This window comes from Pleurodeles waltl, chromosome 4_1, assembly GCF_031143425.1.
Source record: "Pleurodeles waltl isolate 20211129_DDA chromosome 4_1, aPleWal1.hap1.20221129, whole genome shotgun sequence".
NCBI lineage: Eukaryota > Metazoa > Chordata > Amphibia > Caudata > Salamandridae > Pleurodeles > Pleurodeles waltl.
Genome location: NC_090442.1, coordinates 968482042 through 968508216, shown reverse-complemented (window position 1 = coordinate 968508216; position 26175 = coordinate 968482042). Strand labels below are relative to the sequence as shown.

Here is a 26175-nt window from a genome sequence, read left to right as displayed (position 1 = left end):
CTACTCTAGACTCATTTAATAGGGGTCAGTGATCAACTTCCAGGTGGGTTCAGTAAGAGAGAGCACCTGATAGTAAAGTGATACGTTGGTGGGGTAGGGGTGCTAACCCCCTTCCCTTTCAAGGGGTGCCTAAAAGAGGTGCTCTGATTGTGCACCACCTCTTTTCTATGCAGAGTAAATGCACTTGCTGATGGCTTTTTAACCTCTGCACCCGCATCTGTAATAAGATATAAGCAAAAAGAGAAAATATTTCTTCCTATGCATAGAACACACATTCTCATTCGCTCATGCTTACTTACCAACACTCACTACCTGTCTCACACACAGAATCATGCTTACACATTAAGACAGATATATGCTTCCACAAACTGTCATATGCACGCAAGCACACCGCCTACATTTAAGAGTATTTTCTTTTAACTTATTCAACTGCCAGTGAAGTTCCCTGCCCTTCCGTTTTATCACACTAAAAGAAAATAACAGACATGTATTAATTAGCAGAATGATAAAACTGGGTAGAGACGTAGGAGGGTGGAGCCCTAATGACTTTAGGAGGAGCAGCCCTATGTTTTTGTCACTGATTTTGCCACCTCCGAGGGCAGGGGTCGCACATCCAGCACCAGTGGTATCAAGAGAAAAGCCAGGGCCCTTAGCTAGTGTCTAGCGTATGTAAATCCTTCAGTCTTTCATTCCTGTGTTGAAATTAAACATTTGGATTATATGTTTGTCAATATGGGGATGTGTTGACTATACACAACCCGCTACTAGTTTCTCCTCAATGGGTTAGGATATAAACTACATGAACAATTAGTAAACCTTAAACATCGTTTAGCAAATATACATTTTTATTATGTTTTATTATGTGGCCTTGCCGGTGAACCGGAAGACAAGATTAATGTTTTTGCTTTGCCTTTTTAGTAACTCATTCTGTGATTATTGATCCATATACACATTTTTCTTTTCAGGGTTATCTTCCTGCAAATGTAGAACGCAGAGAAAGCACATTAGAAAGAAAACGTAACGAATACTTTGCATTTATTGAACATTATTACGACTCCAGAAACGACGAGACCAACAAGGAAACATACAGACAGGTACCTATAAGCCAACGTTTCAAAGCGTCCATCGAGGCCATTTGCCACTGAAGTAAAGCGCACGACTGTAGGAAACTGGAACATATAACAATATAGAGCCTAACGGGGATAGGGTGGCTTACTGAATGGTCCGTAGATGTCCATTCAGGCTCTATATAATAGGTTTTCTCATTTATATTTCACCGACATATGAACATTTGCTGATGGAACAATGTTTTACTTCTTAGTTCCTACGAGCAAAAACCAAACATGCTGCCTATTAATTGTAAAACATTTGTTATGCTGCTACTAAAGTAGATTTGTAAATGGTGCTATTTTTAGGCCATGTGCTTGGAAACGGTCCTAAATTCACAAACATCTCATCCACTCAAGTCTCCGGGATACAATCTGGAGTATTTCAGAAAGTTCTCTTCACAACTCAGGCATATTTTTCATGCTCTAAAAATACTAACATTTTCGCAGTGTAACGGTCTTTTTCCATTAAATAAGTAGTTGCACAACACAAGCAAAATGAAGCATGCTATCAGCAAAGGTTTGACATAAGGCTGAGATGAAAGAACAGAGTGGTTTAAGGCTGTTAGAAGAGTTAGACTGTAGAATGTGTAAGACGCCATCACTTTTTTCACCTATGGAGGTCGACTGAATCTTTGGACTTGGTGACAGAGGTAGTAGTCAGAAACATTCAATCACAAATCAGTTACATAACATTTTCTGGACACCATAAACAATTCAACCCCAAATCAAACTCCAAACTTAATAAAGTTACAAAGCTTTATTACAATTCCAAAATCAAGTTATAAAAATACACATAGGCTGACCAAAGCCTCTGAAAAGATTCAATCTACTAAACATCAGTTCTGTTAGACACTCCAAAAGAATAATGTAGACTAGCAACAATATGATAGGAACATCATTAGCAGATTTCAAAGCAGATGATGGTGACATCAATAAATCATCAAAACACAGTTTTAACAATTTCAGGGCTAGGCCATTACTAATACTAACCAGAATTGGGACTTGCACGTGTGGAATGGGCTAACACATGCTGACAAAAGCAAAAAAAAAAGAGAAAAAAAAAACAGACGACAAAAATAATTTGGAAAACATCTTGCTAGAATAACTTACTAAAAAAATATGCTGGTGTAAATTACTACCTGAAAGGGAAACTAGAAATCACATTTAGTTACACCTCTCCTCATGGGACAGCGTTGATTCATCAAGTCAGAGCATTACCATCTTCTGGCATCAGTTGATAGCAGCATCAGGATGGTGCAGAACATGAGCTGCATATAGGACAGATCAGCAGTTGAGAATTAGTTGGGCATATTAGTACTGAACAACATAACAGAATAGGGTAGTTAAGACTATGATAAGGAAACTCAATGAAAGAGAGTGTGAGATAGCAGACTTAAGCGGGCATAAACTGAATCTAATGAGAACTCAAGATTGAATGACTACAAAGAGGTCTCAAAGGGAACTGCTCACAATTCCAAAGTCCCTCACTAATTAAAATAACCAAAATCCATTTGATTGGTCCTTGAGGTGGACAAATACTGGGTGTGATTGGTCCTTCAGGTGGGCACATATGTGGTGTCAGTTTAAGCATCCAATCACTGTAGATGGCACAAGTTTGCAACCTTTCAAAGTTTTTACAGCAAGGTCCATTGTTGTCCACATGACTTTATATAGTTCAGCCAAAATATTACATTTTCTAATAATTTTGCAACTTATAATTCATTTCACATGACACACAATAAACTAAGCTAATATTCTTTCACATGAGTGTTGTGACTTCCTGCTCTATTCAAGAGCTAGAACAAATATTCTTACATTTATTGAAACAAAACATGCTCTTCTTCTATACAACAGAACATTCAACATTACATTTGCTGCCTAAGGCAAAAAAAATCAGGTCAGAGGGGACAGAATAAAAAAGTAAAATTTTCCAAGACTGCTTGCAAAATGAAACTTTAGGCCTAAATACATGTTAATACAAATAATTGATTAATAAAACCTTTTGGCATCTAAATAGTCAAATCAAATATGCAAAGCAAATTATTTTATTTCCAATATCATTCGTGTTACGCGAAAACAATCTTAAACATATGTTTATTTTTCTTCTATGCACATAATTCTTAATAATGAAATCCATTTATTTCAATGTGTGTTTAATTCAAATTCATTTAATATTCATTATACATTTCATTTCTACTCTTTCTACCTAAAAATAATACTTTCAGGTTAATGTTTATAAATAATTCACTCATTTATGGATTCAAAATGATTTCTTGTTAAGCATAGTGTCAAAATATAATTGGTAGGCACAAATGTTCATCACAATTTAAACCTGCATGTTTTCATTTATACCTTATTTTCTCTTTTAAAACTACAGATTTATTACTTGCCATATGCTATGTCTATGCCATTAGTTTATTAATAAATCTTGCTCTCTCTCAAAAGTGAGAGTCCAGATGTAAATTTAATCTTCTTTTCCAGTGCCCCTTTTTTGTTCCCAGTCTTTGTTGGCGCTTACCCAATAACCTCATACACCACAGATTACCTCTCTGCCACCCTCCAACAGTGCGCCTCATCTCTCCATATGCCCTCTCTCACATGTATTTAATTTGTTTTATAGCACCACTCACACCAGTGTAGAGTGGCAGGGCACTTTACATCACACACACACACATTATACACAGACAATGAATAATTTGTGTGTTAATCAGTGTATTGGAAATGTTTTATAGGACAATGAGGAATACAATGTGTAGGAGTCACATGCCATCCATGCTGGTAGGTAGTGCTAGGTCTGGAGAAGCTTAAACTCAGGATTTAAAACATAACAGAGTTTGGGGTTGACTTTACTAAATAGAATGTATTTCTACACAAATAAATCCTTTTCAGCAACACTCGGGTAATCATAGACTGTTGAAAACCATAATGTTGTAACCTATACCTTGCATTTTTATACAGTTCTTTGATCACAGTTCATAGCTCACTGTGCTATAGTAGGGGTGTAACTTATGAACTGCAGATGACAAACGTAGTACCCCACGGAGCTATCTATGTAAAATACAAGTCTGTGATCTGCATGGTACATGTACTTACTTGGTTTGGCATAATAACCCACTGGGCTACTTTGATAACTCAAAACTGCTATTAGAGAAAACTACAATCTGTTTCTCTAGTAGGTACATTAATCATCAGAGTTTTCTTATCATTTTCATTGTTGCCTGAAAATTGTGAAAATGTAATGCCTTCACTCACGAAAAGTTTCTTTGACTGCCAATAGCTCCTTATCCGCAATTGAATAATTTATCTCTGGTGGTGTTAATTTTCGAGAGAAATAGGCCACTGGATGTAATTAACCTGGATCTTTATGACGCTGGGAAAGGATACCTCCTATGGCAACATCTGAAGCATCTGCCTCCACATAATATGGCTCATCTGGATTGGGGTGGAGCAAGATTGGAGCTGAGACGAAGGAATTCTTCAAAAAATTTAAAGCATTTTCAGCTTCTTTTGTCCACTCAAACTTCACTCCTTTCTTCAACAATCGAGTAATGGGTGTAACTGTTTGAGAAAAATTGGATATGAATCTTCGATAAAAATTAGCGAACCCCAAGAAACTCTGGATCTCTTTGACATTGCAAGGAGAAGGCCAATGTTGCACTGTCTTTATCTTGGCAGGATCCATACTAACTCCTTCTGGTGACAAAATGAATCCTAAGAACTCAACTCGTTCCACATGAAATGCACACTTCTCCAATTTTACATAGAGATCGTTTTCTTGCAACCTTGTGAGGATGGATCGAACATGGGAAATGTGCTCCTGTAGATTGTCGGAAAAGATTAAAATGTCATCTATATAAACCACGGCAATCCGGTCGAGGAATTCTCGTAATATATCATTAACGAAATGCTGGAAGGCAGCGAGAGCATTGCATAACCCATAAGGCATCACTTGATATTCAAATAATCCGTATCGAGTCCGAAAAGCGGTTTTCCATTCATCCCCTGAAGCCACTCGAATCAAATTATATGCTCCTCGCAGGTCCAATTTGGTGTAGATTCTAGCATTCTTTACTTGATCTAATAAAACTGACACTAAAGGCAGTGGGTATCGATTTTTGATGGTAACCTGATTGAGGGCTCGATAATCAATGCAAGTTCGAAGACTCCCATCCTTCTTTGGTATGAAAAATAGTGGGGATGACACTGGAGATTCAGAAGGACGAATAAAACCATTAGCAAGATATTGATCCAAATACTCCTTTAAATGTTGATTCTCTGCTTCGGTCAATGCGTATATTCTGCTACATGGCAATATCGCACCTGGCTCCAGTTCAATTTTGCAGTCGTAGGGTCGATGTGGTGGCAATTTCTCAGCCTTCTTTTCATCAAAAACGGCGACTAAATCCTCATATTCTTTTGGGATTTCTGCTGTCTTTAGTGCACAGATCATTGAAGAGTGTGATGATAAACAGGCCGCTTGGGACTTGGTGGACACTTCCACTCCATCATGAAAGCAATTCTCTTTGCAGTAAGAGGAATTCATCTTGATCGTTCTTTTGCTCCAATCAATTTGTGGATTATGTTCTGTAAGCCAGGGCAGACCCAAAATGAGTTGAAATTGTGGAGCATCTATCAAATTAAAGATTATCTGCTCCTGATGTCCACCAAAACCTTGCATCTGAATTGGTTCGGTCTCATGGGAAATGGGTCCTGAAGAAAGATTGGTTCCATCCACAGCTCTTACTACTTCCAAAGTAGATTTCTTGATAAATCGAATACCCATTTTACGAGCGTATTTGATATCACAGAAGTTGCCCGTAGCTCCAGAGTCTATCATAACTGAGATCCCTTGAATTTCCTTCTCCAGGCTCTTAACTGATACTGTTTGTACCAAATGTGGCGCTGCGGTTTGTAAGGTATTCGCCACTTGTTGATCTAAAGGAGTTGTCTTGGGTTCTGCTTTCATCAGGGCAACTCCCTCTACTGATGAAGCTGGCCTTTTCCCGACTGAAGAGCTTTGGGTTTCTTGGGACAGTTTTTAACAAAATGACCAGATGCACCGCAATATAAACATAGTTGATTCACTCTTCTTTTCTCTTTTTCTTCCTTAGATAAAGGACCTCGGATGGAACCAATTTGCATTGGTTCTTCTATCGTTATCCCTTCTCCGGCTCTCATATGATCATTTCTTACACGATCAATTCTCAGGGGAAATGGTCGATACTCTCTTCTTTTTTCTGCTCTTCGTTCAGTTAACCGGTGGTCAATCTGTAACACAAGATCAATTAACTCCGAAATTTCAGTGGGTCTATTTGGAACTTCTGCTAAGGCATCTTTCAATTAATCTCTCAGTCCACGATAAAATATGGCGGCTCTTTTTGACTCCGGCCAGGCAGTCTCTACAATTAGTTTATTGAAATGAGCCAGATAGGCTACTAGATCTTTATTACTTTGCCTGATTTCCAGTAGTTCATTGTCAGTGGCTTGAGCTGCAGTTCGCCGATCAAATATTCTTAAGAACTCTTCCTTGAAATTTTGGAAATTATATAAAACAGGATCATTTCTGGAAATTATTGGCATGGACCATGCGGCCGCATCTCCTGTCAGATAAGACAATATAAATGCCACTTTGGACTGGTCTTCGGAAAAAATGACTGGTCTACATAAAAAATGCAATGAGCATTGGGTCAGAAAAATCTGCGCCTTATTTGGATCCCCACCGAAGCGCTCAGGTTGAGCCAAAGGAATAATAGGGGAAACCGCATGAATTACTTGAGTGGATATACCTGCAGACTGTGAAGGGCTAGGGATTTGTGAAAACACAGATTCATTTGATTTAGCGGTGTTCCCTAACTCATTTATTCGCTGTTTTATTTGGGCTGTTTCTTCTATGGTGTTATTTAATTGTTTCTGCAACCCTTCCAAAACGGTGGCTAATGCTTTTATATCAATTCCTTCTGCCATTCTGCTCAGGAGGAAATTTGTTTTTTCCCTAAAATTAGGGTGACAGCATTTCAATCTGTCAGGATACTTCAATTCGATTTCCTCAGAAGCAGAAGATAACTCCTCTGTCCCGACCCGAGCTACTCACAACGAATATTAATCCTTCGTGCTGAGTACCCCAGAGGGGGAAAGGGGAATGGGATGGTAGAGAGACTGCCACAGAGATGATGAACACCAGTACTCAGTCTGCCTCTTCACATCTAAGATTGGATACAGCACCTGCAAGAGTCACAGTCGCAATTACTAGGGACATACAACATCAGTTTTTCACTTTCTACTCTCAACACTTAATTCTCTTTATTTCTATTATTTCTTCACTCACCCTGAGTTCTCTGTAGCCTTGCTTCTCTCTATAAATGATAGCTCTTCTTAAAAAAATGCTTATTACTGATTCTGGAAGAACTTCTCAACCTTTGTTAGAGATTGGTTTTATGTTGCTATATATATATATATATAGTTGGTGATAATGCGTTCTTCAAATCAGCTGATGTTATTTAATTTCTCCTGTCTTATTGTGACTTCTGTCAATACTTGTATTTGTAAATGCTTGTTTATTAAAGTTTGTTTCTCCTTTCTTACTTCGACATTTGTTGATAACTTACTTTTTGTAAATGCTTGTTTATTAGTTATTTTCTCCTTCCTTACTTCGACATCTGCCCATAACTTGTAGTTGTAAATGCTTGTTTATTTAGGTTCGTTTCTCTTTTAAACTCTATTTTGGTTTATTACCATTGAATTTGTAAATGCTTATTTGTTAACAGTTCGTTTCTCCTTTAAACTTGGCCTTTGTTTATAACCTTGACATTTGTAGATACTTGCTCTTTTAAAGTTCGTTTTTTCTTTGACTTTAATATCTTAAACAAGAACCTTGTAAACATAAGGTTAATTCATACATTAACTCTGTAGCCTTGCCGACTTCCACGGGAACGGTCTACTATCAAACTCTTCAATAAACCTTGACAATATTTATCCGTTTTCTGTAATATAATCTTCAAATGTAATTTTACCTCAGAGGAATTTCTGTTCTGAAGCGCGCTCTCTCTCCACACAGCTGATTCCTGTCAGACCTCAGTTGAAGTGCAAGGCTTCCAGCTGGAGAGCTCGTAACCTAGCAACCAACCGATTGCAAGACTAGAACTGTAACTAACCTTCAGGACTCACAACGGCCATCTTGAATCTTCTCTTCTTGATTCTTCCTTTGAAATAAGCGCAAGATTACTCTGCAAACCTTCTTCCAGTTTGGGCTTTGCTGTCTCCACTGAGGATATCTCTTTGCTTTTCTCATGCACATCTTTGATTTGACTTGGCAAGTTTGTGTGATCATGACACTCACCCCCATGGTAGCTTGGCTCAAGCAGTCAGGCTTATCTCAGAGACAATGTGTAAAGTATGTATTCTCACTCACAGTAACACCACCACAAAAGTACTCCACACCAGTTTAGAAAAATGGCGATATTTCTCTAAGTAAACAAGACTAAAACAACAAAAGTACAACATGCACTAGCAAAGATACACATTTTCAAACATTAAATCTTAGTATCGTGCTTAGAAACACAATAGCTGTGGCTATCACAGCGTCTAAACTGATTTATTTGCAAAAGTCTGACACCACTCACGAGGGAGTTCAGGCACATCAGGGAGTCGCATGGACCCTGAGTTCAGTATCGATAAGGAAACGGGGAGGTGAGGCATTTCTTGAGCCAGTGCTGCATTGGATCCTTACTGCTACCGGGGAGGGGAGGTGAGGTGAGGTGTGGGTTCCTTACTGCTAGGCAGGGGAGATGAGGCCTCAGTTCCTTACGGCTGCAGGGAAGGTGATGTGGCGTCGATGATGAGGCATCGGTCCTTACAGCAAGGCGAGGTCAATGAATTCAGCAAGTCAAGATGCAAGGTGTAGACTTGGAGGAGTCACGATTACACCACAGGGCCACAGGTGCTGCAGCAGAGTTGGGTGTCCTGGACGTCCGTAACATAGCACTCAGGACTCATGCTGTGGTGGGACCTTGGAGGTGCAACAGCAGCATCGGGCTGTTCTGCAGGTCGTGGTCATTGCACTCAGAGTGGACCATGGCTCTGGTGCAGGCAGCAGTGCAGAGTTTGAGAGCCGCACTGGTTTCAAAATCACTCCGGAGTCGATGGGCTTATTTATTTTCTTCTTAGTTGCACCAGAGCTCACTTCCAAGGGCCCAGGAACTGGATTTCGAATCACTTGGCCGGTCAGGATTCTCAGTAAGAGAGCCCAGGTGCTGGCAGGTGAAGTCTTTGATGTCCCTGAGACTTCTTAACTGGAGGCAAGCTCAGTCCAAGCCCTTGGAGAACCTTTAGAAGCAGGATGTAGAAATCAAAGTCCAGTCTTTTCACTCCCAGGACAGAAGTAGCAGACCAGCATAGCAAAACAACACGCTGAGTGGCAGTCTCTCCTACAGCATCCAGCTCTTCATCCTAGCAGAATGTCCTTGGTCCAGAAGGATTCAAACTCTGTGGTGCCAGAGGTCCAGTACTTATACACATTTCTAACTTTGAAGTAGGCAAATTTCAAAGGGAAGTCTTTGAAGTGAACAAGACCCAGCCTTTTCTTGTCCTAGCTCCAGACACTCTAGGGGGTTGGAAACTGCTTTGTGTGAGGATTGGTACAGACCTGTTCAGATGGAAGGGTCAGCTCCTCCCACCACTCTAGCTAAGGAAGACCCATTAAGATATGCAGCTCCCTTTGTGTGACTGTCTAGAGTGAATTCACAAACAGCCCCACTGTCATCCTGGCCTAGACATATATTCAACACACAGGCAGAGGCACAGCATGGTTAAGCAAGATAATACCCACTTTCTAAAAGTGGCATTTTCAAACTTACAGTCCTAAAACCAACCTTACCAAAATATGTCTATCATAGAGTGTGTTTAGAGTAAAAAGAATCAAAGGCAGGACCCTGTTGCAATCTTTATCATCTAGGCTAGCTCCTTTTGTCAGCATCTGTTTTATTTTTTGCCTAAATTGCTTAACCAAGTCAGCAGTTTGTGGAAGGTAAACAGAGGTTTTCAAGTGGGTTATTCGGTTGCGACATTTGCTGTTTTCCTCAAGATCTGCATGACAAGATTTAAGTCAGTCATAAATTATGCCCCCAAAAATACAGTGAGGCATTCAACAATATGTTCTGTAAGCCTGTAATTCACTTAAAAGTATGAGAGAAAATCAGTCACGTACAATGAGTAAGTTCAAGCGTACCAATGTTATGAGTACACTGCAGACAATTAAGAACATGGCCCTTGTATACGTGAAGCAGAAATCAAAGATGTTTTTTCTAATATGTAGGGCTTACCCTGCAGAGCATGGCCTGCTCTGAATCTATAGGGATTATTTCTGCGCAACCTCATAAATAGCTAATGCACATCAGCACGATGTCAGGAGAATGCTGTAGCATGCAGCACAGCATCAGGAAGAGCCCCCAATGAAATCGGGAAATGTGGCAGCATGGAAAATGCTGATGCATACCAGCACGGTACAAGAAAAGGTGAACTCACCAAGAGAGGCTTCCAAAGAATGCCGATGTGCATCAGCACGATCCCCAGGGGTCGCTCTTTGAACAGAAAATCAGGTGCTCAATAGAGTTCTAAGGCAAAATCCCCCATTTATGCAAGAAGAATCGTAGCTCCAACTCCGACGTAAATGGGCCTGGGCCACACCCAAAATGCCTGCCAAGGGCAGCTGGGCAATGCAGTCTCTGAAAAGGTAATACCTTGCAAGGGAAATGCTCCAGGCTTGAGTCGCATAGTCTACTAGTAGCAAAACATACTGGTGTCCTCTCACGGATGCAGGTATTGGTCCCACATAATCTATTTCTCTTCAGTACTTTCTGTACAGACCCCTTGTTCTTTCGTTGAAACTCTACACATCTCTTACAGAACTGAAAATTCTCTGCGTATACCCCCGCTAGAAGAACCGGTGAATGGCATGTTGTGGCATCTAAGCGCCCTGATGTCCCTCAGTTGAATTATTGTGAGACAATTGTAGGCAGCTCGCTGGAATGGTTTAAGTACCAGGAGTTGTTTTGAAGGAGGTTGATTTTCTGTGGGGATAAGACAATAAAAATGCCTTTTCTCACGCTGAAAGTAAAGGCCCTTTGGTAGAGGGAGTATGAGCATCTTCCCTGTGGGTGCATGAAATGGCATATTGTAGCATAGGATCTTGACTCTTCTCCCTTCTCAAGAGCATTTATTGCCCTCAATCCAGCCTGTGGGCATCTTTGATCTTTGTTAGAAATTGGGTCTTTAGTTGGCAGTCAGGTTACCTCCTGCCCAAGCAAGGACCCTCACTCTAGTCAAGGTAAGGGAGAATCACACTCGGTTAACTCCCACTCACCCCCTTGGTAGCTTGCCACAAGCAGGTAGGCTTAACTTCAGAAGCAATGTGTAAAGTATTTGTACCAACACACACAGTAAATTCAGTAAAAACACAACAAAATGACACAACACAGGTTTAGAAAAATAGATGATATTTATCTAACAAAACAAGACCAAAAAAGACAAACATCCAACATACACCAGTCAAGCTATTAATTTTTAAAAGAATTCGAGTCGTCACCTCAGAAAACAGTGAGAACGCTGCTAGCGCACAAAAGTACCTGGCTAGCATAAAAATAAAGCCGCACATGTGAGTGTGCGTCGAAAAACGCTAGTGATGCGTCGATTTCTCAACCACAAGTGAGTACCTCCTTTGGTTGGGTCTGCGTGCATTGTTCTTCTATCCCGCAAGAGAGTGATGCGTCGATCCAGGCAGACTTTACGTTGATTTTCTGTGCCCAGCCATGTTGCGTTGAAATCCGGTCGCACAGTGTCGAGAAACCACGCTGAGTGGGGGCTTGCGTCATTAACAGCAGCCGCTGAGGGTGTTGTGCGTCGTTTTTCCAGCCGCATTACGTTGATCTTCCAGCTGCCATGCTGAGCGTCAGTTTTAGCCACGAGGCTGGTGGTGCGTCATTTATCAGCCGTGAGGCGGGGGTGGTGTGTCGTAAGTTTTATCCGCATATCGGTGTTTGCGTGGATATTCAGTTCTTAGCTGCCAGCTTCACCTCTCAAGGGCCTAGGGACTGGATAGGGCACCACTTGGCAGGGCAGGAGTCTCACCAGAGAGTACAAGTGCTGGCAGGGGGAGTCTTTCATGGCCTTGAGGCTTCAACAATTGGAGGCAAGCTCAGTTCAAGCCCTTGGAGATTCTTCTCAAGCAGGAATGCACAACAAAGTCCAGTCTTGGTCCCCTTTCACAGACAGAAGTAGCGACTGCAGGATAGCCCAACAAAGCACAGTCTCAGGCAGGGGCAGCACTTCTCTTCAGCTCTTCTCCTTGGCAGGGGTTCCTCTTGATTCCAGAAGTGATTTAATTTTCAGGGCTTTTGGGTGCTCTTCTTATACCCCTTTCTGCCTTTGAAGTAGGCCTACTTCAAAGAGATGTCTCTGTTGTTTTCAAAATCCTGTCTTGGCCAGGTCAGGCCCCAGACTCACACCAGGGAGTTAGAGACTGCATTGTGTGAGGGCAGGCACAGCCCATTCAGGTGTAACTGACCACTCCTCATCAGTATATGCAGGCTACACCCCAGCTCCCTTTTTGTCACTGTTTAGAGGGGAGGTGCAAACAGCCCAACTGTCAAACTGACCCAGGCAGTGAATCCGCAAACAATCAGAGTCACAGAATGGTTTAAGTAGGAAAATGCCTAATTTCTAAAAGTGGCATTTTCAAACGCACAAACCAAAAATAAACTTTGCAAAAAGATGTATTTTTAGAATGTGACTCTACAGACTCCTCATGGCTATCTGCTCCTAAAGAGAACCTGTGCTTTAATAATAATTAAAGGCAGCCCTCATGTTATCCTATGAGAGGGATAGGCCTTGCAACGGTGAAAACCGAATATGGCAGTATTTCACTGTCAGGACATGTAAAACACATAAGTACATGACCCATCTTTAACATACCCTGCACCCTGCCCATGGGGCTACTTCGGGCCTAACTTAGGGGTGCCTTAGATGTATGCAAAGGGAACGTTTGGGCTTGGCAAGTGGTTACATTTGCCAAGTCGAATTGGCAGTTTAAAACTGCACACACAGACACTGCAGTGGAAGGTCTGAGCCATATTTACAGGGCTACTTATGTGGGTGGCACAACCAGTGCTGCAGGCCCACTAGTAGCATTCGATTCACAGGCCTTGGTCATCTCTAGTACAAGTGTTCAAATTGTGGGGAAAATTCCCCTGTACTTATGCTAGGGTTACTGTGTAACAAGTAAATCAAATATGCCAATCATGGAAAAGCAATTACACATACATTTTACTTAGGGGCACTTGCACTTTAGCACTGGATAGCAGTGGTAAAGTGCCCAGAGTATGAAAAACAGCAAAAGCAGAGTCCAGCACACCTCAACAACCTGGGAAACAGAGGCAAATAGTTGGGGGAGACCACACCAAGGATGCCAAGTCTAACAATCTTTCAGCAAGAAGGAATGATTTCCCTTTCTGTTTTCTCTTCTCCGTTTTCTGCTTTTCTTTGGTTTTGGTATAGTAACTGGAAACTTGTTTAGGGTGTTGGGAAAATTTTTCTACATGTTTTCAAAGGATCGAAAAGGAATTCCGTAACATCTGGGGAATCTGTATCTAGAACTATGGGAGTTGAGAGCTTCAAAATTACCCCTAATGTGATAGGGACATCATGTTTGTTTATAATTCTAGTTATAATCTTGGTGAGGTATGTCTTGGTCCCCCCATATGAAGCTAAAAGAAGCTGTTCCACACGTAGGTGTATTGGGGAAAGGTCAGTGCTTATTGTAGTCATTCAACACCACTATCTATTACACCTATAACCATATGCCTAATTACAGTTAATTTCTTTAAATAGGTGGGTATCTTAAAAACATACTCCTTTTGGAATGACTTCCATGGATTCTAGCTGATTCTTAAGGAGACATAACCAGGCAATCTGTCTGTACTCCACACAAAGAAAATATTGGGCCCTATCTGGGCTGCTGTGTTCCCATCCTTATTTCCTTCCAGAAATGTCTTTCTCTTGGAGGGTAATACATGACTTTGGGTTCTGGATACAATACAACCTGCTTTTGGGTCTGACACATGGATCAAGAATTTAGGTGGGCCAGCTCATTGATATGGTATTTGTTGGACCTGACCCTTTTACAGGGTCATTCCCCAGACTTTTTGCCTCCCTATTTTTCTGACCTTTGTTGGCTAACGTTTTGACTCTGAGCACTTTTTCACTGCTAACCTGTGCTAAAGTGCATGTGCTCTCTCTTACAAATTTGGTATGATTGGATTATACCTGATTGGCATATTTAATTTACCTATAAGACCCTTGTAAAGTGGTATCCCTATACCCAGGGCCTGTAAGTTAAATGCTACTAGTGGGCCTGCAGCACTGCTTGCGCCACCCACTGAAGTAGCCTGTCAAACCTATCTAAGGCCTGTTAGCGCAGAGCTCGTGTGCGCAGTTTCCTGCCACAGGGACCTGGCATCTAAAGTTACTTGCCAGGCCCAGAACTCCCCTTTTACTAAATGTAAGTCACCCCTAAGGTATGCCCTAGCTAGCCCTTTGGGCAGGGTGCCATGTATGTAGAAGGCAGGACATGTGCCATGCTGCGTGGCCTGTCCTGGTAGTGACAAACAGCCTAACGTGGTGTCTCACTGCTGTGAGTGCTGCCACCTCATAGGATTGCATTGGAAATGCCCTGCCTTGTGTGTAAGGGGAATTGTCTGATTTATGAGGGGTATTGTAGGCATGTTTGTGATAGTGGTAATAAATGCTGCTTACTGGTGTAGGTGTATTTTTTATTACTATCACCGCAATGCCACTTCTAGAAAGTGCGCATTTATCTGTGCTTATGACTTTGGTGTTTTGCAGCTTGTCTCCAATCCACGTCTGGGCAGACTGACAGTTGAGGCTTTGTGCATACTTCGCAGACAGCCTGAACACAGGGAGGGTGGAGGTGTCACAGAGGTGCATCTACATATTGTAAAGCCTTCCTGGGCTGAGAGAAGGGAGAGGCGGGGCACACCTGCATTTGTAAAGGCTGTGCCCTGGCCTCACACAATAGGGTTGTTAACCCCCCACAGATGTTTGGAGCCTGTGCTGAAAGGAGAGAGGGGGCACTCCCAGAGCCAGTTGTAACTGGCTGGAACCTCCTCGCCCTACCATTGGAAAACACACTGTAACCCTAGCATAAGTACAGGGGAATTTTCCCCACAATTTGAACACTCTGGGAACTTGAAACCGGACACAGAACGCTGATGAATGGACTCACCAGGAAACCACCTTGGACTGCTGCTGCTGTGCTGACCTGTGACCTGCCTGGTCACTAGAAGGAACTGCCACCATCTGCACCCCTTGTGCTGGCCTGTAGTTGGGCCACCAGCCCTGTGCTTCTCGTTGTTTTCTTGCTGTTCCCAGGGGCAGGGTGCTGTGGCCCCTGACCCCTGCAACCATCCCTGCAGATTGGACTAAGAGCTCTGCAAGAAGCGCTTTGTTGGATGTCCTAGCGCTTTCTTCAAGCGCCCCTCTGCTGAGGAGAAATCACCGCCGCAGGCCGGGCTTATGGGAGTGCCCTTGCGCTTTCAGAAGCGCTACTCTGCCGTTTAATTCACCGCCGCAGCCCGAGCTTTTGAACTTTGCTGAGTGCAAGGTTTGCGCTAGCCTAGTGCCCCTGGGGCACAAGGAAGAACCAAACGGAGCAAGTGTGCTCCTGTCGGCGCCCCCGTGGCACAGTCCGCTCCCAGGAGTGCCACCGGGGCACCAGCCGCCTTGGATCTGCACAGACTTCACTGCAGCGGCCCAGGAACACCTCAGAACACTTGCGCACCACGTCGGGTTCAGGCAAGTGGTTTCCCGGGCCCCCGGAGGGGTCTGAATTCTGGAATTACTAGAGTGCAGGACTCAGGGAAGGCAAGGGAAGTGTCCCCTTCACCGGTCACTGCCGTAGGAGCAGGACGCTCCTTTTTTTTCACACCATTTTTGGGCATACCTGTTTCCCCGGTAAGGGAGACCTCAACGGAGGTCCCTTCCCCTTCGCTCCTCAGTTGTTTGGGCCTCGCCTGGCCTCCACCCCGAAGACAGGGAGTGAGAGGCCGGAGGCAGGGCCCCCACCTAAGGCGCAGGTCCCCATAGGGGCCCGTTTTACCCAGAGGAGAGGGCGCCGACCGCCCCGCTCCCCCAGGAGCATCGCGTGGCCCCCGTTGTGCACACAGGAGCGCCGGGGGCCCCCTCCTGCTTGTCTAGGCACTGGGAGGGCCTCCCCTACAGAAAACAGGTAATTTTTAGGGAATCTGGGCTCCAGGAGCCTAGTATAGACGTTTGGAGGTTTTTAGATTTCCTACCTGCTTTCTGCCACTACATATATGTGCTTTTTATGGGCATGTCTAGCTGATATGTATTTATATGACTTGGGGGATATTCTCTAATGTTCCTTTTATGGGTATTTAGGAATTGTTCATGACAAGTGCATATATATTTTACTGTAATTCCTGACTACTGCTTATGTTGCAGAATCCTGAGTACTTACGTGTTCTAATGTGACAACTGCATATTCTTGCAGAGTATTAGTAACTTGTGTAACATTCTGACAACTGCTAAGGTAGCAGGGTATTACTTACGTGTAATGTTGTTCTAATTATGTTTTGTGCAATACAGATTGATTTTACATAGCTCAGTGTTGTGTTTACTTTGTGGTGTACAGTTTGCGTCACGTGTGTTGTGTGTGTTGTGCAAACTCTTTACACATTGCCTCTGGGATAGGCCTGACTGCTCATGCCAAGCTACCAAGGGGGTGAGCAGGGGTTATCTTGGACGTGTATCTCCCTAGCCCTGACTAGAGTGGGTAGGTTCTTGCCTGGCTGAGGTGCATACCCTAGCCAATTAGAAACCCCATTTCTAACAGTATTCAAGTGAGAGTTGCGTTGGGGTGCTGGTGAATCGAAGGTCGTAAAGAGGGTAGCAATGATTCTATTAAATTGTTCCAAGACTACTTTACTTTGAATACTTATGTGTAGCTTTGATTGTTTGTAACCACTTATCAATTACATCCTTAGTGTGCAAAAACAATTAACAAGGAATCTCATTAGCTTTACGTCTGATGTTATGGAATTGCAAACAATAGGGATCCTCATCAAGACCCAGGGCTTCAAAAACTGTTTTCTTGTTCTCTGCATTACGGCAGTCCGATTTGGGTGAGCAGCCTGATTGGGGCACTGTATTTCTCCAGTCAGTAGTGATCCTAACATTCTAGGTGACAATTGGTATTGTGAATTTCCTTCTCAAAGGTCATAGATAAAAGTTCTGGATCTTCCCCAGTAGTGTAAAACCAATTAGGGTAGACCCAGGTGATAGCAGGCACTTTTATGAGCTTTGATCAAGTTTTTATATTTATCTTTTGCTTCCAGTTAATGTGCCCCTTGTAGTTGGATGGCTTGGCAATCTGTTTGGGCATGTTACTGCTAATGTTAGAGCCCCTGCTGCTGGCCTCCTGACATTTTTTGTAGAAGCCATTCCATGTTTATGTAGCCTTTTTGATCCTACGCTTGACACCACTTTGTAGAAAATGGCTGAAACCTCTCATTGGCTACGGATAACTTTCCTTTTTATTACTGTTTCCACACTGGGTATTTCTTAATTCAGAGTTATACCACTAATATCTTCAACCATAGTTAATTCTCTCTTTGAATGCAATTAGAGGTTAACAGATATCTAGAGAGAGAGAGAGAGATTATTTAACAATCAAACATTTACCCCCAGTCACAGATCTGGGATTAATCCATCAGTTTTTTGCTTGCCATGGCATTCCAGTTTGGACCCAGCCATATGCAAATCAGTCTTTACCCTGTTCCCCATGGGAACAGTTCAGCCCAAACTGCCAGGCCAGGTCCTCCCTGGACCAGAAACCCAGAAACGAGCATCCTGGGACTGGTTTCAGGGTATCACCCTTCATCAGCCAGGCTAGCTTGAATCTGGTGGCGTAGCAGGCATGGGACCTACGTCTGGGCATAACCTTCCCACTTGGGGTGACAAATGCAAAAACAACAGATGATGGATGGAATGCAGAACAAATCAAACATTCACCCCCAGTCACAGACTGGGTTTAATCCATCACTTTTTTGCTTGCCATGCCATTCCAGTTTGAACCCAGCTTGTTTCCGGTCCAGGGAGGACCTGGCTTGGCAGTTCGGGCTGGACTGTTCCCATGGGGAACAGGATCAAGACTGATTTGCGTATGGCTGGGTCCAAACTGGGGTCGTGTGGTGAGCAAAAAAACGATGGATTAAACCCAGATCTTTGTGACTAAGGGTGAATGTTTGAATTGTTCAGCATTCCGTCCATCATCTGTTCTTTTTGCAACAATATCTTAAAGCCTCTGTCGATCATTCTCAGCAAAGTCTACTTGAGAAGGATAGCGTTCCGTTCGAAGGAAGTGGACAAGACATGTGTCAATGAAGACAGTCTCATCCCACACAGTGACTGCTGTTTAATTCTTATATACCATTACAGGGAGTTTTCCCACTACCACCTTTATTCCTTGAGAAGGATATTAGTCTAACCTTTGGTTCCTCCATCAACATTGCCCTTTCTCTCCCAGACTGGTGAAAGAACATTTCTCCTCAACTGAACTCTGCTACCTTTCAAAAACATACTCCTCTTATCTTCTCGCTAGGAAATCCGAAATGGCATGTTCAGGCAAACCTTCCCTACCTGGCCTGAGTATGGAACTCACTCTGTCACCTGGAGACCCTACTTCACCGACTGTGACAAATATCTCCTTTGTGGTAGTGGCTCTCAATGGCTTTTCTTCATCTTTCTCACTCCAAAACCCTAAGCATTATGGAGTAGATAAAGCAACAACATAATATGTAATCCCAAGATCTGTACACCGATTTATGCAAAATGTGTTTGAGGATCTGTTCCTCCTGCTCCTTTTTCAGTCCCTGTCTGGTGGTGCTGTATGTTCTGACTGTGTGACTTTCTGGCCCTTTACAGATAACACCAGATTTTTACATTTCTATCACAGGAAGTGTTCACTCTATGACTAGATAGTGAGTCACTAGACTTAAATCATTTCAGTAATTTTCAGATCTTTGTGGTGAAGACTTGAAGTCCATGTTAGTGATGATACTTTTGTTCCTTTTATTCAAAATGTGCTTTATTAATAGATTGCAGAGCTTTTAATCTATTCTTAAATTCACATGTGTATACTGACATAATGCTGTTGCAGTTAATGCAAAATTGTTACCACCTGTTAAAGTGTGTTTTCCTGGCTTATGCTAAGGCGACCTCAGTTTGGCCTCGACTCCATCCTGTCCAAAATGAATGTCACAACATTACATTTATTCTTGGTTTATAATCCTGTTGATCATAGTCAAGCAGAATGTGGATGTTTATATTTCTGAATTACTTTGTTCCCAAAGGAAGCCTGCTACAGGTCCTACTGTAACACGTTTTCAAGGACCTTTCCTTTGCATGCAATATTACATTCATTCTCAGTGGTTCAGTTATTTATGTAACTAGTTTGTTCTGACATTTCCAGATGACATTCGGTCAGAGAGGTTGAATCAATATACATGTAGTGGGTTAGTGCTAAGGTGTTAGGGTATTTTGAAGTTTAGAAAATGCTGCAATTTGATTTGTTGAAAATGTACTTCTTTGCTCACACCGCAATGACTTTGTAGTTGTGATACTTTCCTATAAAGAAATTGGCTAAATAAACCCTTGACCTTCATGATGAACCAGAACTCTTTTGAGATCCTTCCTGTGCTATTCAGGGATGCTGCCCAATTTCTTACTGAGTTTGCTGCACATTTGAGTCTTGGTGCACTATTGAATTTGCATGTTATTCTGCATTGTTTCTACTACAGAAAGCTTTCATGGCAATGTATCTATGCCTTTGAATATTTTTTGCACCTACCCTTTACTATTTCTGTATTGCACCCTTTTGAATTTTCTATTAAACTTTCATGTTTTTTCAAGTTTCCGTTCCAAAACTCACTTTTTATGTCAATCCTTTTTTTATTTGACTGTATTTTGTATTGCTATTTTAAACCATGTCTCTGGGGCACATTGCCTTATGATTTAATATTAACACCGTCCCGGAGTGCCCAACTCCTGGCATGCCCACACCCACATCAGCTATAACGATTTGTGAGTAGGAACACTTGCATGCAGTGGCCTTAAATGACTTCACAAATACTTTGATATATGGGAGAACAAAGGCAGAGAAAAAGTGAGGTTGGATTGCCTGCTTTAAGTTTGGCCAGATATGTTGGTGACTTGGATAAACAAATGTCAAAACTATTTCTTCTGCAGAGACTGAGCTCAAGAGTATTGTCTTGAATCTGGTGTGGTTTGTTTGACTGTGGGTACGTTACCTAGGGCTTGGATGATTGAGAACATGTATTTCGGGTATTTGTGTCTACTTCTGAATCATAACAATTAATAAACCACTTTGAAACTGAAAATTGATTGTATCTTTCTGTAGTGCCGAGCTGTGTTTTTACTGTGAAATAGGTATGGTCACCTTGATCTATTAATAGAAAGGTTTTGAGTGTGAAAGAGTACAAGTGGAGTCCCTTAATTTGTTTTTATTACTGCCCATTTCAATGCAGCAAGAGGGTTGAGCTGTTTCCAGGCTGCTTTGCTATACTTCCATCGACAAGAGCTTCATTGCCCAACTTAAGGGTAAAACACACTATATAAATGATGCAGTGGAATACAGTATTATTAATGCTTCCCATGCATTGTGGCAATATAAAATTAGATTTACATAAATATAATGTATGGGCTTAAACTTTGCTGTTTTTATGAAAAGGCTATGTAGTGCAGGTCTGGCTAGTTAACACGTTGTGAGATCACTTACAGTGGAGGGACATTGTGAGTATTTGGTTTCTGATGTGTCTTTTTAATTGTATAATGGAGGTGAACTACATTGGTATACCTAAGGGACTGCCTGGTCAGTGCTGGAAGAAAAGGGGAATTACCTAAATGCAATGAGTTCCTGTAACCTGAGCATGAAGGTTAAGTAAATGTCTCGGAATGAATGAGTAAATGTTGCAGTTTAGTCCGGGGATCTATAGAGGAGACATTGATAAATACAGAGGAGGAGGTTGAGCCTGTGCCATTGACCAAAATGTGCGAACTAGGTTTGATTTTCTGAGATATCTGAAACCAAGTGAATGAGACTTAGGCGGTCATTATGACCGCGGCGGGTGGCGGTCGCCGCCCGCCATGCAGTTACCGCCGAATGACCGCCCCGCGGTCAAAAGACCGCGGCGGTCATTCCAACTTTCCCGTTGGGCCGGCGGGCGACCGCCAAAAGGCCGTCCGCCGGCCCAGCGGGAAAGCCCCTGCAACGAGGAAGCCGGCTCCGAATGGAGCCGGCGGAGTTGCAGGGGTGCGACGGGTGCAGTGGCACCCGTCGCGATTTTCACTGTCTGCTAAGAAGACAGTGAAAATCTGTATGGGGCCCCTGCACTGCCCATGCCAGCGGCATGGGCAGTGCAGGGGCCCCCAGGTGGCCCCACGACACCTGTTCCCGCCATCCTGGTTCTGGCGGTGAAGACCGCCAGAAACAGGCTGGCGGGAAGGGGGTCGGAATCCCCGTGGCGGCGCTGCAAGCAGCGCCGCCATGGAGGATTCCCTGGGCCAGGGGAAAACCGGCGGGAAACCGCTGGTTCCCCTTTTCTGACCGCGGCTTTACCGCCGCGGTCAGAATAGCCCAGGAAGCACCGCCAGCCTGTTGGCGGTGCTTCCGCTGCCCTCCAGGGTCGGAATGACCCCCTTAGTCTTAAAAGGCCACGGACCCTGTGAGGATTAATTCCTGCATAAAAATCTGAAGCTTGAGATTTGTTTGAATATGAGAACAATCCAAGAATATTCGCAATTTTAAAAGTAGTCACTTTATCAGTAATATCCTTTCTTCCCTGCATCAACTAGCATTCATGATTCCCCTGGCTGAGCTAAACTCTCCCTACAAATGTATTACATTACAAACATTTTGAAACATAATCAGTATTGACTAAGGAAATAGGTTTGACTTATTTTGTGTGTGTGTTTTCTGCACTATTTGCTGAATATATATTCTTAAGAAATGTGTGTGAATTAAGACTCGGATAATACGTCCATTCGACTTTTTTCCACAGATAGCTAGCACATACAAATACAGATGCTTTATTGGATGGGAATTTTTGTTTGGTATCTTAGTTGAGGGACCATTTGGTGCCACTCTCCTAAAGAGGGAACATTTCCTATTTCTTTTGGGGTTCAAAGAACTGTCTTATATGCCCAAGGAACAGGCTGACACTGCCTTGTTACTTTGTTCTGGGAGGTTGGGGTGGATGTGTGTGTGGGATGGATAAAGATATATGCATGGATTTGTGTGATTGAGTATGAGTGAATATGGGTGGACGAATGAAGGGGTGTATGGACAGCTGAATGTACATATATGGATGGATAGATGGATGTGGGTTGGTGGACGGTAAGATGAGTGTGGCTGGATGAAAATGTGTAACAGAGTGATAGCTGGCAATGGACAAATGGGTGTGAAGAGGTTGATAGAAACATACTTTTGCTTCAATGAATGATTGTGCATTGTATGGAAGACTGGATTAATGGGTAGGGATGAATGGATGCAGATCGATTGGTGAGTGAACAGGATGGATGTTCATGCATGGATTTGATGGATGTTGATGACTAAAGGACTCACTGAAGTGATGGCAGGATTGATATCAAGAGGTGGACAGTTATGGGTGTCATTGTGAATGGACTGATGGGTAGAAGGATATTGTCAGGTAGATGGGTATTGAATAACATATATAATAGGTGCAGGTGGATTCATTGTGGCTTGGTTGGTGAAAGATCCGTATGAATGGATGGATAGTTGTGCAGAGATTGATGGATTCGTGTATATAGCCAGATGTATGGATATGTATATATAGATGTTTGGTGAGGTTGGGTCAGTGTGGGTGTGTATAAGTGGATTAGGTGGTGTTGATACATGAATCTAGGTGGATCTATAGGTATGAATGAATTAATAGAGATTGAAGAGTAGATGAAGGGTATTTTTGACATTATTATGGTTATGCGTAAGTGGATGTGAATGAATAAAGATGGATGGGCTGGGTTCAAGGCCATGTCATTTCAACCTCTACAGTTAAATTCTGGAAGTTATGAGTAACAAATCCACCGAATTGAGCATACTTAGCACCTGAAATGAGTGCCCTGAACTTCAGTACTCAGAGGAAGAATGAATGAACCTAGTGCTTTATCATGTCAAAGGCCTGCTCAATTAACGTTTTTTTTTTTCAATTTTCAATTTCTGCAAAGGTGGTGCTGTTCCACCGCCAGATTACACAGACAAAACCATGGTCTGAACTACCTGTAATGGCGATGCAAACTCCTGAACTGATATTGCAGACGTCTACTAACATAGATAATTTCAATAAAGAGGTCGATTCGTATGTGAAGGCACCGTGTGACTCTGACTTTGCAATGTCTGCACTGTTACCATTACCGAATGATGCTTTTGATATCTCTATTGGTATCGCACAACAGATATGCTGTGGCTAACCTTTGTGTTTTGCTGAAATTGAAAACAGACGCAATGCTTCTTTGAATGAAAGACTAGGATATTCAAGGAGAGGCTGATTGATAGACAACTCCCCAACGGATGATCATCTACTCTTGTGACTACTTCCGACAAGCAAGCTCGGACATGAGTAGTTAAACAATGTTGCAGATCCATAACATTACACTCTGCTGGCTTTGTTTATCATACTCTTTAGCTCATTAGTGCAATAGCTATGCAAGGCTAATGTACTTTTATACCACAGTCTAAGAGCACCTCCTGTCATTAAGATTCAGGGGTGCAGTGGTATGTTTTGGTTCATTAAAGTTATGTATATGGGAGGGTTGAATCATATCTTGATCCCCGGAGTACGAAAGCAGACCCCGGCAACCTTACAGAAGAGCTGTTCATAAAAACAAGGCTCTCTTCCTTATTAATCTGACGTCGTTTCAGCCTTATTTTAGCCTTATTCCAGCCTTATTCCTGCCCTCGCCCATCTGGAGTGTGAATGCCTTATCGTAGCAAAGGATAAACCAATAAATCAAGCCCCATTTGTCGCCACATCCACTTTCATTAGAGGCAAGCTCAGAGGCTCATCCCGGCAATCCAATAGTCTGCTTTGTCCTCCTATACACATGCATTCTACCACTACTTGTGTATGAGAAATGATAGCTCTCTGCTCCCAGTCCTCGTTCCCTAACCATACGCCATGGTGCTCGTTGGCCCTGTCCCCCACCACACCTCTTATCAGTTTCTATCCCGCCCTCTTCAAGAATACCAATCGATCCTCACATAACATGAATATACTTCGTGGATTTTCAGTGATGGCCCGTCCATGAATTCGACACCCCCTTTGTAAGTACGCACACCAAAATGTGGCAATCAAGCTGTGCCTTGTACTAACATTGTTTACGATTATTGATTTTGATATGAACATGTTGTATACATGAATTTGAATAACTAATAAAACAATGAATTAAACAATGTAAAGATAGGTGTGGCTAGATAGACAGATAATGGGTGGGTTTTTATGGAGGAATGGGTATAGCACGGAGGATGAATGGAAAACTATGGAGGGAAGAATGGGTGTGCATGGATACATGCTTGTATTATGATGGATGCACGTATGGCATATGTGCAAGGATTGGTTAGGAGTGAATGCACAAATGAATGAATGGATGGATAGATTAAACACATGGTATGGACAAGTGTGTAAATGAATTGCATTGGAGAGGTGTTGATAGATGGGTTGATTGGCTATGGAAAGAGAGACAGGGATATGTGTTTGTATACATATTACATATGTATATATATATATATATATATATTTATAGAAAGAGAGTGTGTGTGAGAATGAGAGATGACTAGAAGAATGTATATGGGTGGTCTCAAAATTTTATGGGTGACCGTATGATTTTGTGTTTGACTGTATGTGTATAGACTGATGTAAATAAATAGATGATAGTGTGGTAGGATGAATATGTTGGGTGTGGGTAATATATTCCATGGGTGTAGATAACGAGAAACACATGCATGGGTAACTTATAGTGGTGGATGGTAAATTTGGATATATGTATGTTGATGAATGGATAAGTAGAGATGGTGTTGATGGTTAGGTGTGAGTGATCTTATGGGTGTGGACTGATGAAATTATGTTGATAGGTGCATTGGTCTAAATGAGTTGATGGATGATTTAGATGAGTGGGTATTAACAAATTAGTTTGCTGTGTGTCGATGAATTAGATGGATGTGAATGGTTCTGGGTGGGTCATTGTGAAATAATAGACTGCTGTGGTGAGGAATAGAGTGGTCGGGTAGATGGGTGGCAGGATATGTCTGGATGGATGATTGTGATTGGATCAGTGAAATAAATGGGGCTGAATTCTGCATACCCACTGGTGGTTAGATCAATTGATGTGGATTAGTTGGTGTGTGGATGATTGTAGGTGAATGTATGAGTTAGTGTAGCTGTCTCTATAGATGTGAGTGGATGGATGAGTGGGTCTAGAGCCTGTACAGATTGAATGAATATGGATTGATGAGTGTGTGTGGGAGTATGGATGGGTTTGTATAGCTTAATGGCTAGTGGGTGGGGGTTACTGAACTGATCATGGTGGAAGCAGCATTAGATTCGAAGGTATATGATTGGCATGAATATCTGCCAATGACTTAGGCAGCAGTCTCTGCCTTTTCACAGGGAGGGATGGGGTCAGTGAGACTGCTGACTCCACCTCACTATGTGACACAATGTCAGTGATTGACACTCGGCCCTGGGCATGTTACGGCCTAAAACTGAAGCATCCTGGTCCGAGGCAATCAGTGACGATCCCCCTTGTCACGAGCGAGAGGGCCTTGAGGCACTGTTGCCAGGCTGAGGAGGTCACGTCTACAGGGCTGGGAAATCCACAGCCAGGTAAAGTTCATCTCAGGCAGCCAGGAGCCTGCTCATTTAGCGCATGTGTAGCTCCTGGCTAC

At 42.6% G+C, this 26175-nt stretch overlaps 1 protein-coding gene across 6 annotated transcripts in view; it reads left to right on the top strand.

Annotated features, from left to right (window-relative positions):
• The window catches only part of TBC1D22A (TBC1 domain family member 22A), a 1763002-nt gene that overhangs the window by 342148 nt on the left and 1394679 nt on the right, over positions 1 to 26175 (top strand). For all 6 annotated transcript variants that reach the window (XM_069229720.1, XM_069229719.1, XM_069229718.1 and 3 more), the window contains exon 6: positions 966 to 1094. In XM_069229720.1, coding sequence (XP_069085821.1) covers positions 966 to 1094 — 129 coding nt within the window. The remainder of the gene's footprint in view (positions 1 to 965; positions 1095 to 26175) is intronic.